Source organism: Miscanthus floridulus, chromosome 14, assembly GCF_019320115.1.
Source record: "Miscanthus floridulus cultivar M001 chromosome 14, ASM1932011v1, whole genome shotgun sequence".
NCBI classification, from domain to species: Eukaryota; Viridiplantae; Streptophyta; class Magnoliopsida; order Poales; family Poaceae; genus Miscanthus; species Miscanthus floridulus.
The window spans coordinates 14,091,201-14,105,791 of NC_089593.1; the positions used below are offsets into that span (position 1 = coordinate 14,091,201).

A 14,591-nucleotide genomic window follows, 5' to 3' on the forward strand; every position below is an offset into this window, starting at 1 on the left:
TAATTTGTGTGTACAAGTTTGCCAAAAAAATTTAAGCTATTTCGACATAGGAATACATATGCTTCTATTTATTCAGTATATAAAAGATTTTTTTAATATTTATAAACATCACTGTCGGTTTCAAAAAAACTGGCAGTGATGAGAAAAAACCGACAGTGATGCTTGTTACCACTGTCGGTTTATTTTGAAAACCGACAGTGATATATAAAAAATTATAAAATAATTATGCCAGCCCTCAGGTTTGAGCTCGGGTCTCGGGCTACAGAGTTCAAACACTTAACCGCTGCGCTAGTATAGGAAGTGTGCCAAGGTTTATTTATTTTATCCTTTTGACCTTTAGACCGCTTAATAAATTATAAAATTAAACCAAAAAAAATTAGGCTGCTCGGGATTCAAACACGGGTATCGGGGCTAAGTTGTGGGGTCTTAACTGTTGAGCCAGTAGGAGATATTCAAAAGAAGTAGAAAAGATAAGTTACTTATTCTGTAACCCCTACACGGAAATCACTGCCAGTTTAAAGAATGGCCCGACAGTGATGTCTAGAAGAGCAACAGTCCTGTTGGCCCCCTCGATCTCCGGTACGTAGCATATCATATACTACGGTCTTCGTGACAACGAGACAATTACCAAGATGCATCGCCACATACAATCCAAGGGACGATGTAAGCAAAATGAGGTCATACAAAGCAACATCCAATATGTAAGCAAATAAAAATGAGGTCATGCAATGCAAGTATCAACCCAAGGTGATGATGATCAAACAAAGAATTCGACAACACGATTTTTTTAGCACAAGTAAATTATTACATCGACCTAAGACATTGATTAATCACTAGTGCTACTAATTACTACCGGTGCTACCGCATGCGTCGTCCCCCTGCTGTCGGTGCTCCTCTTCGCGCTTCTTTCATCGCTTAGCCCTGCGCCGGCGCCGTTCCGTGTCCATCGCGAGACGCCGCTCGGTCTCCTCCTCCTGGCGGTGGCACTCCTCCTCCTCCTCATGCCGGTGGCGCTCCTCGTGGCGGTGCTCCTCCTCCTTGGAGATCTCGACGGTGCGCTTCAGGATGCAGTCGTCGGTCTCCTTCTGTCTGATGGCGTGGAGGTGCCAGTCCTCCTCCTCCTTCCGAGCTGTCTCCAATGAGTTGAAGACGACCTCCTCCATCGGAAGAGGTTCTGGTTCCTCCTTCGATGCGGTCTCACGGTCCAGATCATCCTCGAGGTTCACCTCGAGGTTCGATTCAGACGACGGCATCGGTGGAGCTGGCATCGGGGGGGCGATGTGAGGACGACGGGTTCAGCATCACTCATGTTGTCTTCAAGCGGTGAGGCATTGTGGCGGCGGGTCGAGGGCCAGGGCGAGGTGTGCGTGGGAAGGGTGCTTCGCTTTCTTGACACACGGTGGTGCAATGGTGGCCGACTGTGCATGGGGCCTGGCTTATATATAGGCGTGGAACTGATCACGGTGCAATAACTCGCACCCCTTGGAAGACGGAGCGCGCCTACGTTGGGAACCGGCGCGAGCAGCCGATGGACTCCTGGGTAAATGCGATGTCTCTTCATGGTGAACTGAAGGGCCATGACCAGTCCAAGGACTGGGTAAAACAGCGGCTCTTCATGGGAACCGCGCGACCAGCGTGGCCAGGGAGTTGAAGGGCCTACGCGCAAAGCAGGGACATATAATCACTCAAAGGAATAAATTCCTTCAAACTTTCTAAAATTAGGTGATAGCTCAATGGTTTGTGTGCTACTCTAGAACTTGTAGGCTTCGGTTCGATTTAGGGATGCGACATATTTTTTTTTATCTTTTTGACCTTTAGACCGCTTAATAAATTATAAAATTAAACCAAAAAAATTAGGCCACTCGGGATTTGAACACGGGTATCGGGGGCTAAGTTGCGGGGTCTTAACCATTGAGCCAGTAGGAGGTATTCGAAAGAAGTGGAAAAGATAAGTTACTTATGCTGTAACCGCTACACGAAAATCACTGCCAGTTTAAAGAATGCCCCGGCAGTGATGTACCACCATCACTATCGGTTCCTACTAACAACCGGCAGTGATGTACCACCATCACTATCGGTTTCTAATTAGAACTGACAGTGATGAGGTCTAGTATAAAAGGCCACCGCGGGTTGAAATTATCCAAATTTCAACCCCGCGCCAACCATTCCCCGCGCTCCTCTTCTTCGACGCTGATGCCCGTGCACCGCCCCATGCCGGAGCACCTGTCCACCACCCCCGCGCCACCATTCCCAGCCCCGCGCTCCTCTTCTTCGATGCCGAAGCCTATGCACTGCCCCACGCCGGAGCAACCATCCACCACCCCCCGCACCGCTGTTTCTAGCCCCGCACTCCTCTTCTTTGACGCCGACGCCCGTGCACCACCCCACACCGGAGCACTCCCCACGCCGTCCACCGCCCAACACCGGAGCACCGTTGAGGCCTTCAGGAGCGCGCACGGATAGCTGCTTTCCCACACCCATGGTGAGTGCGTGGCTCACTACCCGCTAAGTGTTAGATGAAATGCCCCACGGTTGTTGTCTTCCCAATAGCAGCCAATTCCTATTCGATTGAGTTACATGTTGTTACTCCTTGGTTTAGCTATCCTTATATGTACATGTTACATAAACCAGTTAGTTTTTCCCTGAAGAGATTATGCTACCTACTGATTTAGAGAGGACCTAGTAATCATGGCCCTAAACTGTTTAAGAACTATTGGTGTTATTTGCATGTTGTCGCAACAAGTTATTCCCTCGAGTCACAGCTAAGTGACCTTTTGCGATGTGTGCAGTCTAAGTATTTAAACATTGATCATCAACACCTCTTGACATAGTTAGATTGAATATGTGACAATGATATGAGCATATCTGTCTCGAATAGTAGTTGCATAATATTATGATATCTTTGTACTTTGTAATTATTGCAAGCAATGGAAACTAGCAGTCAAAGGTACATGTTAATGACTGTGGATGTCTTATTTGTGACGATAGGGAGTGTTCTGTTTGTGTAAGAGTTAGATAAGAATTTCTGCTCTTGCTTAAATAAATTTAGTTTGAAATGTCAAGGATAAAGAACATTAAATAGATTTAGTTTGGTCATATAACTTGAATAATAACTCTTGTTCAGTGAGTTACCATTACCACTTACCACATGCCTAATTTACTTAAATGTATAGGCAACCATGGCATGGTATGTAGTGCATGTTGGTCACATGCCTGGGATTTATCGAACCTGGGAAGATTGTTATGCTCAAGTTAATCGCTACCCTGGTAATTTGCACAAAAAATACAACACAGAAGCTGAAGCTTTGAGGGCCTACTATAGTCATCTGGCCTACCTTGCAAACCATGGGCAACTGGCCTACTATGGTCCAATGAATGCAAACCATGGCCATATGCTGGCACTAGAGATCGAAGAGAAGCCACCCGCCGGAGATGTGAAGATTAGGAGAATTGCTCCTTGATCTTGGAAAGATGTCATGCTTTTATTTATGGCTACGGTCATCGCTTTTCTTATTTGGAAGTTGATGTAGGCTTAGTTTCGTAGAACAGTAGGTGGACTTTCTTGTATGTGGTCAATCAAACAATGAATTTGTTCTAGGTGAACATATGCTATTATTTGACTTTGTTGTATGTGGACTTATTATTAGACTTTGCATTAAACATATTATATATATGAACATATGCTATTAGTAGTTGTCCGTGGCCAAAACTAACCACGATCATGTCATAGCCATGACTCATCGTCACCTGTTACCCCATCATCGAAGAACTGATCGGCAACAAGAAGCGGTTGATATCGCTGGGACGGGAGAGCTGCATGATCCGACAAATGGTGATAGTGTCAATCAGGTCGGTGAGAACAAGCAGCCATGGACCCTATTCGGCCTGCTCGATCTGGGTCAAAATGACCAAGATGGCCAGGTAACTTTGGTATCATGTCACTATGTAGCCACACACGCTAATCAATTGAGAGGGTCATAGCTTACTTGGTGTCTCTAGCAGGAGCCTCTGATGGTCGAGGAGCCAGAGGGTTCGGGTAGCAGGAAGGCCAGATCCAAGCGAGGCGTGTCAAAGATTTCTATTGGTAGGAATGCACACTGGCACATTACTGAGTTCGATGAATTTAGGGATCCACTCTCACCGCTTATAGCTTTGACCAAATATAAGACTATCCTTGGGCTACTTGTTAGGGACTTCATCCCAATTAAGTACAGGAAGTGGATTGGGAAAGATGATGACCGGTGGAGGGTTCTCGAAAGCGAGAAGGATTACATATGGGATGTCAAGATCCTAGAGTATTTCACTTTCCCAATCGAGTATGATAGGGAGTTAGTCAAGAAAAAAGTAAAAGAAATCATGGGGACATGCTTTAAGAATTTCAAGGGGACATTGTACAAGAATTTTGTCCTCCAAAATAAAGAGCCAGATTTCGATGGGGGACAGTTTAGCAAGCAGAAGGACTTCTAGCAGGCTTTTAAGGAATATAGATTATCCGAGGAATACTTAGAGCTAAGCAGGAAGAATAAGGAGAATTCACAGAAAGCGATGAATCCTCATCATCTCGGCTCTCGTGGCTACGCCAAAAAGATGCCAGAATTTGAAGCAGAACTTCAAAAGATGGATCGCCTTGCTTAGGAATGCGTTCAGGTTGAGACCGCCGATTGGGAGCCCAGATCGGTATTATATGGTATGGGGAGAAATGTACGGCACGCCGAGGACGAGAGCTTTAGCTCCTCAAATCAACCCATGAGCGAACTCATCCAGAGGATCTTCTAGGTAACTGAGGAGGTGAGCCAAGGGACTCGCACTTCTAATAGGGAGAAAGACGTGCTCACCCAAGCACTCAGAACCAAGGAGCACCCTGATCGAACTATCAGAACCAATGTTGTTCCTTGGAAACTAGCATTCCCCCAAGAATCTAACACTTATCGGAGCCGCTTGAGGGGTAGAGCGGAACATGAGGCAGAGTATTTGAGGAGACTAAAAGAGATGGAAGATAGAATGGAAGCACGGATTGAGGCAACCGTTGAAGCATGAGTCATGCAAATTCTATCGTCCAAGAGGTCAGTAGTACCACAAAACCCTACTCCTATTGCCTTTAGCCCATAGTTTAGGGGTCGCAACAGCTGCGGATCGACCTCGCTCGATGAAGAAGAGGCGAATGTGCCTCATCCGGTGGACGACATCACTGAACCCATCAATGTCTGGTTGTACATCCGTCAGGAATGGACAAAGGACAAGGTAGCGCTCGGCCAGGCCTGGCTTGCGGGAGACAGGATAATTAATGGTCACCCAATTCCACTAGGGTACGCTTGCATCACCATTGACAAAATACTTGATAAGAAGTATACCAAGATACCCATTGAGTACCCCATAGCGGAAGACAGGCCAAAACTTGATCAAAACAAGGGCTCTCAAGTCGCCTGGCGCAAGCGCTTCATTAAGCTTGACCATCAATTGTTCTCTGATGATGAGGACGACTGCGAGTCTTCGCCCACCCACGATGAGCACTCACCATCTCCCAACAGAGATCACTCCCCTCCTCATCCGGGGCCATCACCCCCGAGAAGATTGAGGTCTCCTTCTATTCTTCCTCGTCCGACTCCATCTTCATCAGCCCCGAGAAAAGAGACTTCTCCTCCTCCTCCTCTATCTTCATCAGCACCGGGAAACATAATTCTCGTCGTCATCCTCCTCCTCCACCTTAGCCCAAAACAAGATCAAGGACATCCTCGCAGTCGTAGAAAAGGTCCTTGGATTTGGTCGCTAATGCTCCCAAAGTGGACCAACATAAAAGAAAAAGGCTGTTCAGTGGCAGCATTACCACCTTAATGAAAGACAAATTTACAGCACACATCTTGAAGGAAGATTGTGTTAGTTTCTTCAATCTATGTGTCTCACTGCCTCCGTTTTTGTTGAAGTCCGAATTCAAAAGGCAAACATAGAATAAATACGCTACAACAGGAGACAAAGAAATACACAATAAAGATTTAAGGAACATTATGAAGTTAGTCGAAGACAACCCTGATTTAACCATGGAAGAGGCCGCGAACATCTATTATGATGTACAAGGGACGGAAACACCGGCAATGAAGTATGAAAGGGGCAATCTTTTGGTTCCCGATCATCAGCCCAGTTACATGAATATTACATGGCTCAAGCAATAGAGACGGACGACTTTGGTTTTGAGGTTATTATCCGTTCGCCACATATTTTCCAATATCCTGAAGAAGAGAAGTTCGATGTCGAGTGAGAGTGCTTGTTCCAGCTATACCAGAAACGCTCTATCGATGTTCAAATGTTGACACTGTGGACTATGTAAGTACCCTACATACAAGATATTACAATTAACTACTCTCTCAAGACACAAATTGTTAACTTTTGAGCACTTCCCATGATTTTATGTAGGTGTATAGCAAAATTTTGTATTCTAAAAAGCAAATGGGATTACATAGGCTTCTTGGACCCCATGCGAGTCAATGAGAGGACATGTCTAAGCCTCTATGGATGTGACGTGGAAGACCTGAAACAGAGATTGATTGTTGTTTTCGACGAATTCACGATGAAGAAGAAAACCCACATACTTCTAGCCTACAACTGCGAGTATGTGTTCTTGGCTTTTAATTTTATGCTTCTTTTTTTGTTAAGATTATTCGATAATTAGCATTCTATAATTGCAGCAACCATTTCATCTTCATTTGTGTTAATCTTGCCAAAAATCTGCTCGAGGTGTGGGACTCGAAGAAAAAACCATTTCATCATCTGGATGCACTGGTGGCAGTGCTGAATTAGTAAGCGATCCTAATAACTATTATTTTCTAATCACACATACCGCTTTCTAATGTTTCTTCTTTCAATGTTGCTCAGTGTCCGAAGAAGACATATCGGTGGGACGTCGGTCCCATTCAAGGTTGTCGAAATGGAGGCAAAGTACCTATCACAGCCGACGGGAAACAATGAATGCGGGTTTTATGTAATGTGGACAATGCTTCGCTACATCGACGGGAAATCGAAAGAAGCCGATAAGTTGTTGTGTATAATCTCCATTTCATTTATGTCTGTTAATAATTCAACAAAATGATTTACTGTTACTCTTTGGATATCATCTTTTTTGAACGACAGCGCAAGAAATTTAAGCATGAAAGGCCGCTAAACATGGAGATCGTCGCACTACAATCGGAGCTGGCAAAATTCATCTTAGCTGAGGTATTGAAAAAAGATAGAGTATTTTCCATTGCACAATCCGTGAAGTATAAGGACCAGTATGGCCTAGAGCGGCTCACCAGATTATTGTAGGAAGTCCGAGAAGCATGTGTGAAGTCCAAGAACATATTTTTTTTTATTTTGAGGGATCGAGATGTGGATAAAAACATTTGAATTATAATAGTAACATTTGTAATGTTTAATATTGATAGACCTGTCATCTATGTAGCGTATATAAAGCAAAACACGATTCCACGAAAAAATATAAATTAAAATAAATTATAAAACAATAAAATACGAACGGACCATCACCGCCGGTTAGCAACAAACTGGCAGTGTTGTCGTAACCATCACTGCCGGTTAGAAGGAAACCGACAGTGTTGGCTTGCTCAACACTGCCGGCTTGAACCATGAACCGACACTGATAGTTACGAGAACACTGCCGATTTGATCCATGAACCGACACTGATATTTACTACAACACTGCCGGTTTGATCCATGAACCGATAGTGTTGGCTTGCTCAACACTGCCAACTTGAACCATAAACCGACACTGATAGTTACGAGAACACTGCCGGTTTGATCCATGAACCGACACTGATATTTACTACAACACTGCCGGTTTGATCCATGAACCGACAGTGTAGGCTTGCTCAACACTGCTGGCTTGAGCCAAGAACCGACACTCTTGAAGCAACCATCACTGTCGGTTGGCACTACAAACCGGCAGTGTTGTTCAACTGGACACTGCCGGGTGGAACCAGGAACCGACACTGTTTCCTGTAGATCAGTGTCGATTTTTAAGGACCGGCAGTGATGTCAACCCCCCATCATTGCTGGTATGCCACTGTCGGTTCAAAATCCGGCAGTGAAGTGGGTTTTTGAACCGACAGTGATGTCCAGATCTAGGGTAGTGCAGCTTTTAAATATAAAATTAGCAAGTGTAAGATGTCGATCTACTGTATCTGACTGATGGTTTTGGTGGGTAGACCTGTTCCTTTTAGTTCTGCTGTGTCAAGGTACTCAGCGTGATTTTATGAGTTGACTTTATGAGACTTACACACTGGTGATCTAAACTATATGAGTTAAATTTCCTAACACTGGGGATATATGAGTTATATTTGGTTGTGATGATAGGAGCAAGCATCCGGGCAGAGTCAAGAATTGGTACATACAAACAGCATTTGAGGCTGCTGTTGTGCTCGCACATAAATGATGCCTCTAGACCTGGGCAATCTGCAGGTACGGTGTTTGGATGGCTAAAAAATCATGGTGATTTATCGCCAACAAGCGGATTGTTGTTTTGATTAGTATTTAGAACTTTAGTCTAGTTATATTTTTCCTGTTGTTCTTAGTCCTTCTATAAAGTTGTTTATTTTACCTTATGCTGCTTGTTTTAATTATACTTCTACTAAATCCTGCAGGTTGCAATTATTAAACAATTCCTGATTCTCTAACAGGAGGTTCTTCTGTATACAATTTTTATAGTACAAGTTGTCATAATATGCCTAGCATCAGAAACAAAAGGTATGCATTTTTTACTTCTCCGTTTGGTGGTTCCACCAGCTGGAACAATTTAATTTCAAAAATGATTTTGTCACTCATGTTGTACCTTGTTAGCTATGCATTTCTTGTTTCCTGTGTCTGAACAAGTCCCTCACAAATTTATCTAGCAATATTTTTTTTTTCATTTTGTAAAATTCGTAAAATCAATTGTTTCCAGATGATAATAGAGACTCGAACCCTTCATAGTAATTCAAAAGTTCTAAAAAATGAATCAGTATTGATCACGTTGTTAGTTATTCTTGACCCTAGTATAGCTCAATTGCTAGTGTGATGATGCTCTTGCAGATATTGAACACATGGCAATCTTAACTGATTTCAAAATTTATTGACTAAATCATAGTACTAGAAGTTTCACTTTGCTGTTCAACTTTGGTAAATATCGAAGCACAAATTTATTACTGACTTCTTACAAAATGAGAGTGCTCGGATATATCAACTGAACATATGATTGTGGTTCAAAGTAAAATGTATGCAGGTTCATCATAGACATATATTGGTACCTCTCTAGATAAAAGTACTTTACATAACTTCCTTGCTCCAATGCACTCTGTCCGGAACTCCCTGGAGTTTTACCTGTAAACAGTTTAAATTACCACCATACAATCTTCATTATAGCATATTCATAATTTTATATGCGATTTGAAAATTTTAGATATACTAAGCTTGGGTGCTTAGACACCTACACATTTCAGTTTCTTCATCCTTTTATTCTACAATTTCTCATCACTATTGTTTTTGTTGTATTGCAGTATAAAGTTCGGATTCAGGTCCTTGTTGAGGACAAGGTTAGTACGATAGGTCATGTTTCTAATTAGATGTATATTTTATTTTGTAATATATCTGCTTATTATTGGAATAAATGCATATGTTAATTACTTTTTTTTTGTCAAACTACTATCTGACACGGTCGGTCATAAATTTAAATGTACATAATTTTTTCCGTAGCTTCAGGGTTGAATTTGCCTATGATTATGCCTTCCTGTAAAATTCATTTTTATGATGAATTTATTTATTTTAGCAATAGTAATGTGTACCTCATTTAAAAGAATGGCTTGTGCTACCATCATGGAATTCACCAATACTTGTGTCTTATAATGCAGATAATGGTACCCATCATATCTTGAAGAGTAAGCCTCTATATGTCGTAAAATTTAAAGGTTAGTATGATACTTGCATTTCACATTGTGTTCCGTTATTCTCCACGTTTAATTTGCTACTGCTTCATGTCCTTCTCGTCAATGCCCTCCTGCTACACTGGCAGGTTTATGTAGCTAGTTCTTTTTTCATTTTATATCCTGTTTCATTATCCATCTTGATGTGTCAGTATAAAATCTAAGTGTCAGTATAAAATCTTCTTTTCAAGTTCTACTCTTTAGTTCTTCTAGTTAGAGTTGGTATGGGCTGCATGTCCTCTCTATCACACTCTCTATCAGGCGCTCGATTGTATCTGAACCTATAATCATCTTTGGATTTCCATTGATCTGAGCTTATAAATTAATAGTACATAGTTGGAGTTGCATATTTGAGCTAAGAGTTAAGCACGCTTACCATGAAGATTAAAATTCTACTTGGACAATAGATCTGGCAGTATCTCTAGGCATCTTTGCACAAACAATGTTTCATCAGTGTTACTAATTTTTAGATGTACTTAACACAATTCACAACCCTTGATCTGAGAAATTTTAGATGGCGCAGGTGTGTGTAGCTAGATGTTCATCTTTCTCATGATGGCGCGCAGACCTGATTTCATGATGGAATTACTATCATAGATTCGCAATAGATAGTCTTTTCTCACAAGTTGGCACTATGCAGTTCTTTCATTTGGTCAGTTTGTTTTGCTATAATCTGCCGCTATTATTTTTTAACTGTGCAATGTGTTTGCAGGTGATATGGTGGCATGTTCAGCTGGTGCAAATTTCACTCTGCTTATAATTACGCTCATCCCTAGCAAGGTATGGATGTAGATGATACCTGTGATGTGCACAACTGACTGTTTACACTTGATCTCATTTGATGATTTTGGTTCCGAGTTTCTCACTAGACAATATATGTACCTTCATCGTCTATGGTACCTAAAAGATCATTTTTAAGGATGTTCAGTAATAACATGATGTCTCTTTTTTTTCAAAATTTGTTGTGATCACCTATATCGTTTTATATCTGTTCACACATTTTGTTTCATATAATCACTAAAATGTAACATGATGAGCACAGAGATTACACTCAGCATTGTATGCTTTGATTTTACACGATTAACCAAAGCAAGTCGTGATCTCAAAATACTCTTATTTCAGAACCCCTTTTCATCCATTTAGATAAGGAGAGGTGAACACATCTTTTCCTTATCCTTTGAATTTGTCAAAGATTGAAATGAATTCCTTCTTTATTTTTGCCTTCTGCTTTTATTCAACTGACTTGTCATTTTTATATGTTACAGAAATACAAGACCTTTTTACATTGGGATCTATTAATTTTCGTCAGAAATCTAAATTCAAACAACATTACATTTCTATTCAGTATTATGAAAACCCTAATCTTCTCATTGTACCTTTTCAAATTAGGTTGAAGCGAGAAAGATAGGCAAAATCAGATCCCACCAAACCATTATCATCAATTTTGATTCCTTAATTATTCAGCACTATAGGAAATCATTTTTAGTTCTCTATCCTTATCCCAGTTTCTAATTCTCTATCCTTATCCCAGTTTTTAGTTCTCTATCCTTATCCCTGTAACACTAGTTTTGTTACAATCCTGTTGTTCTCATCTATAGTTCACATCTTTTGGCTTTCACTTAGAATTGCATTGAAAATCTCAAATGTTTAGAGTACAGTTCTTAATTTGACGTATATGATTAATCACTCCAGTTCTATATTATTTATCTAGTCTATTTTATTTAGTAGCTCAGATTGAAGTTGTTGAATTATGCATTTTTGTAGATGGCATGTCATAGCACCATATATTTGCAGATATAACAAATTTCTCTTAAGTTCACTACTGGAAAACTGGATTTTGCCGAGTGCCTGAGACTTTGCCAAGTGCTTTTTATTGGGGCACTCGGCAAAGCAATATTTTGCCGAGTGCCGCACTCGGCAAAATAAAGTACTCGGCAAAGGTGGATTTGCCGAGTGCCAGGCACTCGGTAAAGCCTGGCTCTCGGCAAAAGGTGGCCGGCCCGTGACGGCGGCCACCTGCCGTCAGATTTTGCCGAGTGCCTAACGGCTGGCACTCGGCAATTTTTTTTATTTTTAAAAACTTATTTTGCCGAGTGCCAGCCCTAGGCACTCGGCAAATTTTTTTTTATTTTTAAAAACTTATTTTGCCGAGTGCCACCCCAGGCACTCGGCAAATTTTTTTTTAAAACATATTTTGTTGAGTGCCCCACATGGCACTCGGCAAAATAATTTTTTTTTGATTTTGGGCCCAAATATTTTTCTGGGGCCTTGTGACAGTATTTCAAACTCTATTTTAAAATTTGGGGCAATATTGACTTTTTTTGATATATTTCATTAGTTTATTTCGTTTCATTGAATTTTTCGGGATATTTCAAATTTGAACTGCAGGTAAATGGAATAAAGGAATTTGGTCATCCAAAAATTGATACTCATGATATTTAGGGTATGTTTAGGCCGTATCCAGGAACTCACATGAAATCTCGAGCATCTCGTTGACGTAACATGTCGAGGTACTTGCAGGAAATGTAATTTTAAATTATATAAAATGCAAACGAAGTCCAAAAATCACGAAACTTGTCGAGGCGTCGTTTTATCGCATGTGGAGGCTGTGGTAAAAAATTAAGAAGGTTTCGAGCAAGTTGTGATGTCGGATGCCAAAAACCCAGACATCCCCGCGCCCGCGCCCTCCGCCGGCCTTGCCCGCGACAGCGCCCGTCGCCGACAGCACCGCCGCGCCCACCCCCGTCGCCGGCCGCGCCCCACCCCTAGCCACCGGCTACGGCCCACCCCAGTAGCTCCCCGCGCCCACCGCCGGTCGCGCCCATCGCCGGCCACGCCCGCCGCGCCCACCCCCGTCGCCGGCCGCGCCCTGCCCCTGCAGCTCCCCGCGCCCGCCGCTGGCCACGCCCGCGCCCGCGCCCTCCGCCGGCCTCGCCCACGACCGCGCCCGTTGCCGGCCACGCCCACCCCCATCGCCGGCCGCGCCCCGCCCCTAGCCGCCGGCCGCGCCCCACCCCGGCAGCTCCCCATGGCCCGGCCCCCCTCGCCTTGGCCACCCAGAGGTGGCTGGCTGGTGCCGACTGGCCATTTCCGGCAGCGGCGACCGTGTCCCGGCCGTCCCTTCCCTGGGCACGCCGCCTGTAGGAGCAGGGGAGGAGGGAGAGAAGGGAAGGGGAGAAGAGGAGGAAGAGAAGAGGAGGAAGAAGGGAGAAGGGAGGAGGAAGAATGAAGAAGGAAGAAGGGAGGGAGGAGAGGAGAAGGGAGGAGGAAGAAGGAGAAGGGAGGTGGAGAGCAGAAGGGAGGAGGAAGAAAGGAGGAGAAGCCCCAGCCGCTGTCCACACCTCCTTAGCGGCGGTGCCGTGCCCTCGGCGCCCCACTCCCGACTCCGCCCACCGTCAACGAGCACACTAGGTTCGCCCTTCCCTTTCTATTCAAATCGTGCAATGGATGTCGGCCATCGAGCCCTTGTTAGTAGTAATAGTTGTTGTATGTGGTTTTCGGCCATCGAGCCGTTGTTTGTGGATGTTGGCCTTCGTGACGATCTTTTTTGTAGGTTTTTGAAACCTCCCCGTGCAGGGGAGGTTCTGCCGAAATTTTCAATTGTCACTAATGTATTGCCTTTTTATGCAAAAGGAGGCCCCGACGGAGGGACCTCGGTGACCCCGATTGTCTTCGTCAGCGTTGCGGGTCTGCCTGCTCTGCGTCGCGGCGCCACTACACCGACTCGCCACAGCCCCGCTAGCCTGACCTCACCGGCACCCTAGGTATAACCCCTCTATCCGTATCATGGTCTTAGGTCACTGATCCTAGTTAGGCGTCTTCCGTCCGAAAGAGATACGGTCGGAGTTATGTAGGTCTTTGCATATCTGCGAGCGTTTCTGTTTCAGATTGTCCACGTTTTTTGGACAGCTCGCGGATGCGTAGATGGGTTAGTTTCCATGGTCCGCTCCGGTCTGAGATGGTGTTTCGGCATCACCCCCCTATTGTTCTTCGGATACACACTCTCCCTTGCAGGACGTGTATCGGGAGAACAGCGGGAAGGTGCTGCTGAAATTCCGTCTCGGATAGGAGCAGAGCATGGAAACTAACCTCATCTATGGATCCGCGGGTGGGATTAGGATCTATCCTCACCTAATAGAGAGTAGGGACACCGCGTAGATGCAATTGATGGTGACTCATATGTGCTGATACGTTTGTTAAAGGATGGAGGACCGTGAGTGGATGTACACGCTCCGGAGAGACGAGCACGATTACGACTTGCTGTTTATAGTCAAGGTTAAAGAATTCTTACAGCATGCATTTGGCGAGAGTGCTGGAGGCCATTCTCTAGTGGTTTGTCCGTGCAGCGGTTGTGACAACAGAAGAAGGAAAGATAGGTTAACCATGGGTAAACATATGGTGAAGTTTGGATTTACTCCGGGCTAACACCGGTGGATCCACCATGGTGAAGCCGATCGTATCAGGGAGGAGGTGGTGAGACCACGGCTCGAGGCTTTCGATGATGATGCTAGGATAGCAGACATGCTGGATGACACACACCAAGCTCAGTTCGCTGAAGGACGTGACAAGGAGGAGATGGAGACTGCCGCAGATGCCTTCTACCTAATGTTGGACTCAGCACAGAGACCCCTTCACGATCATACTAATGTT

General features: G+C 43.9%; 2 protein-coding genes across 2 annotated transcripts; both read right to left on the bottom strand.

Moving 5' to 3' along the window:
- Positions 1-908: 908 nt before the first annotated feature.
- LOC136503081 (vicilin-like seed storage protein At2g18540) lies at positions 909-1,253 on the bottom strand. Its single transcript, XM_066498274.1, has one exon. It carries the CDS (start codon positions 1,251-1,253, stop codon positions 909-911), a length of 345 nt encoding a protein of 114 aa, XP_066354371.1.
- Positions 1,254-1,613: 360 nt separating this feature from the next.
- LOC136503082 (uncharacterized) lies at positions 1,614-12,971 on the bottom strand. Its single transcript, XM_066498276.1, has 3 exons — positions 12,604-12,971; positions 2,164-2,463; positions 1,614-1,656 (listed from the first exon to the last, which is right to left on the bottom strand). Exons 1-3 carry the CDS (start codon positions 12,969-12,971, stop codon positions 1,614-1,616), a joined length of 711 nt encoding a protein of 236 aa, XP_066354373.1.
- Positions 12,972-14,591: the final 1,620 nt, after the last annotated feature.

Bases quoted from the DNA above. Each gene is read 5' to 3' on its own strand.
- LOC136503081 (XM_066498274.1), bottom strand. From the start codon at position 1,253: ATGCCGTCGTCTGAATCGAACCTCGAGGTGAACCTCGAGGATGATCTG.
- LOC136503082 (XM_066498276.1), bottom strand. From the start codon at position 12,971: ATGGGGAGCTGCCGGGGTGGGGCGCGGCCGGCGGCTAGGGGCGGGGCG. The intron at 2,464-12,603 runs GTTTTTGGCATC...GTGGGAAAGCAG, and splicing joins GCGGGCGCGGGGATGTCTGG to CTATCCGTGCGCGCTCCTGA. The intron at 1,657-2,163 runs GTTGGCGCGGGG...CTTTGCGCGTAG, and splicing joins GAAGAGGAGCGCGGGGAATG to GCCCTTCAACTCCCTGGCCA.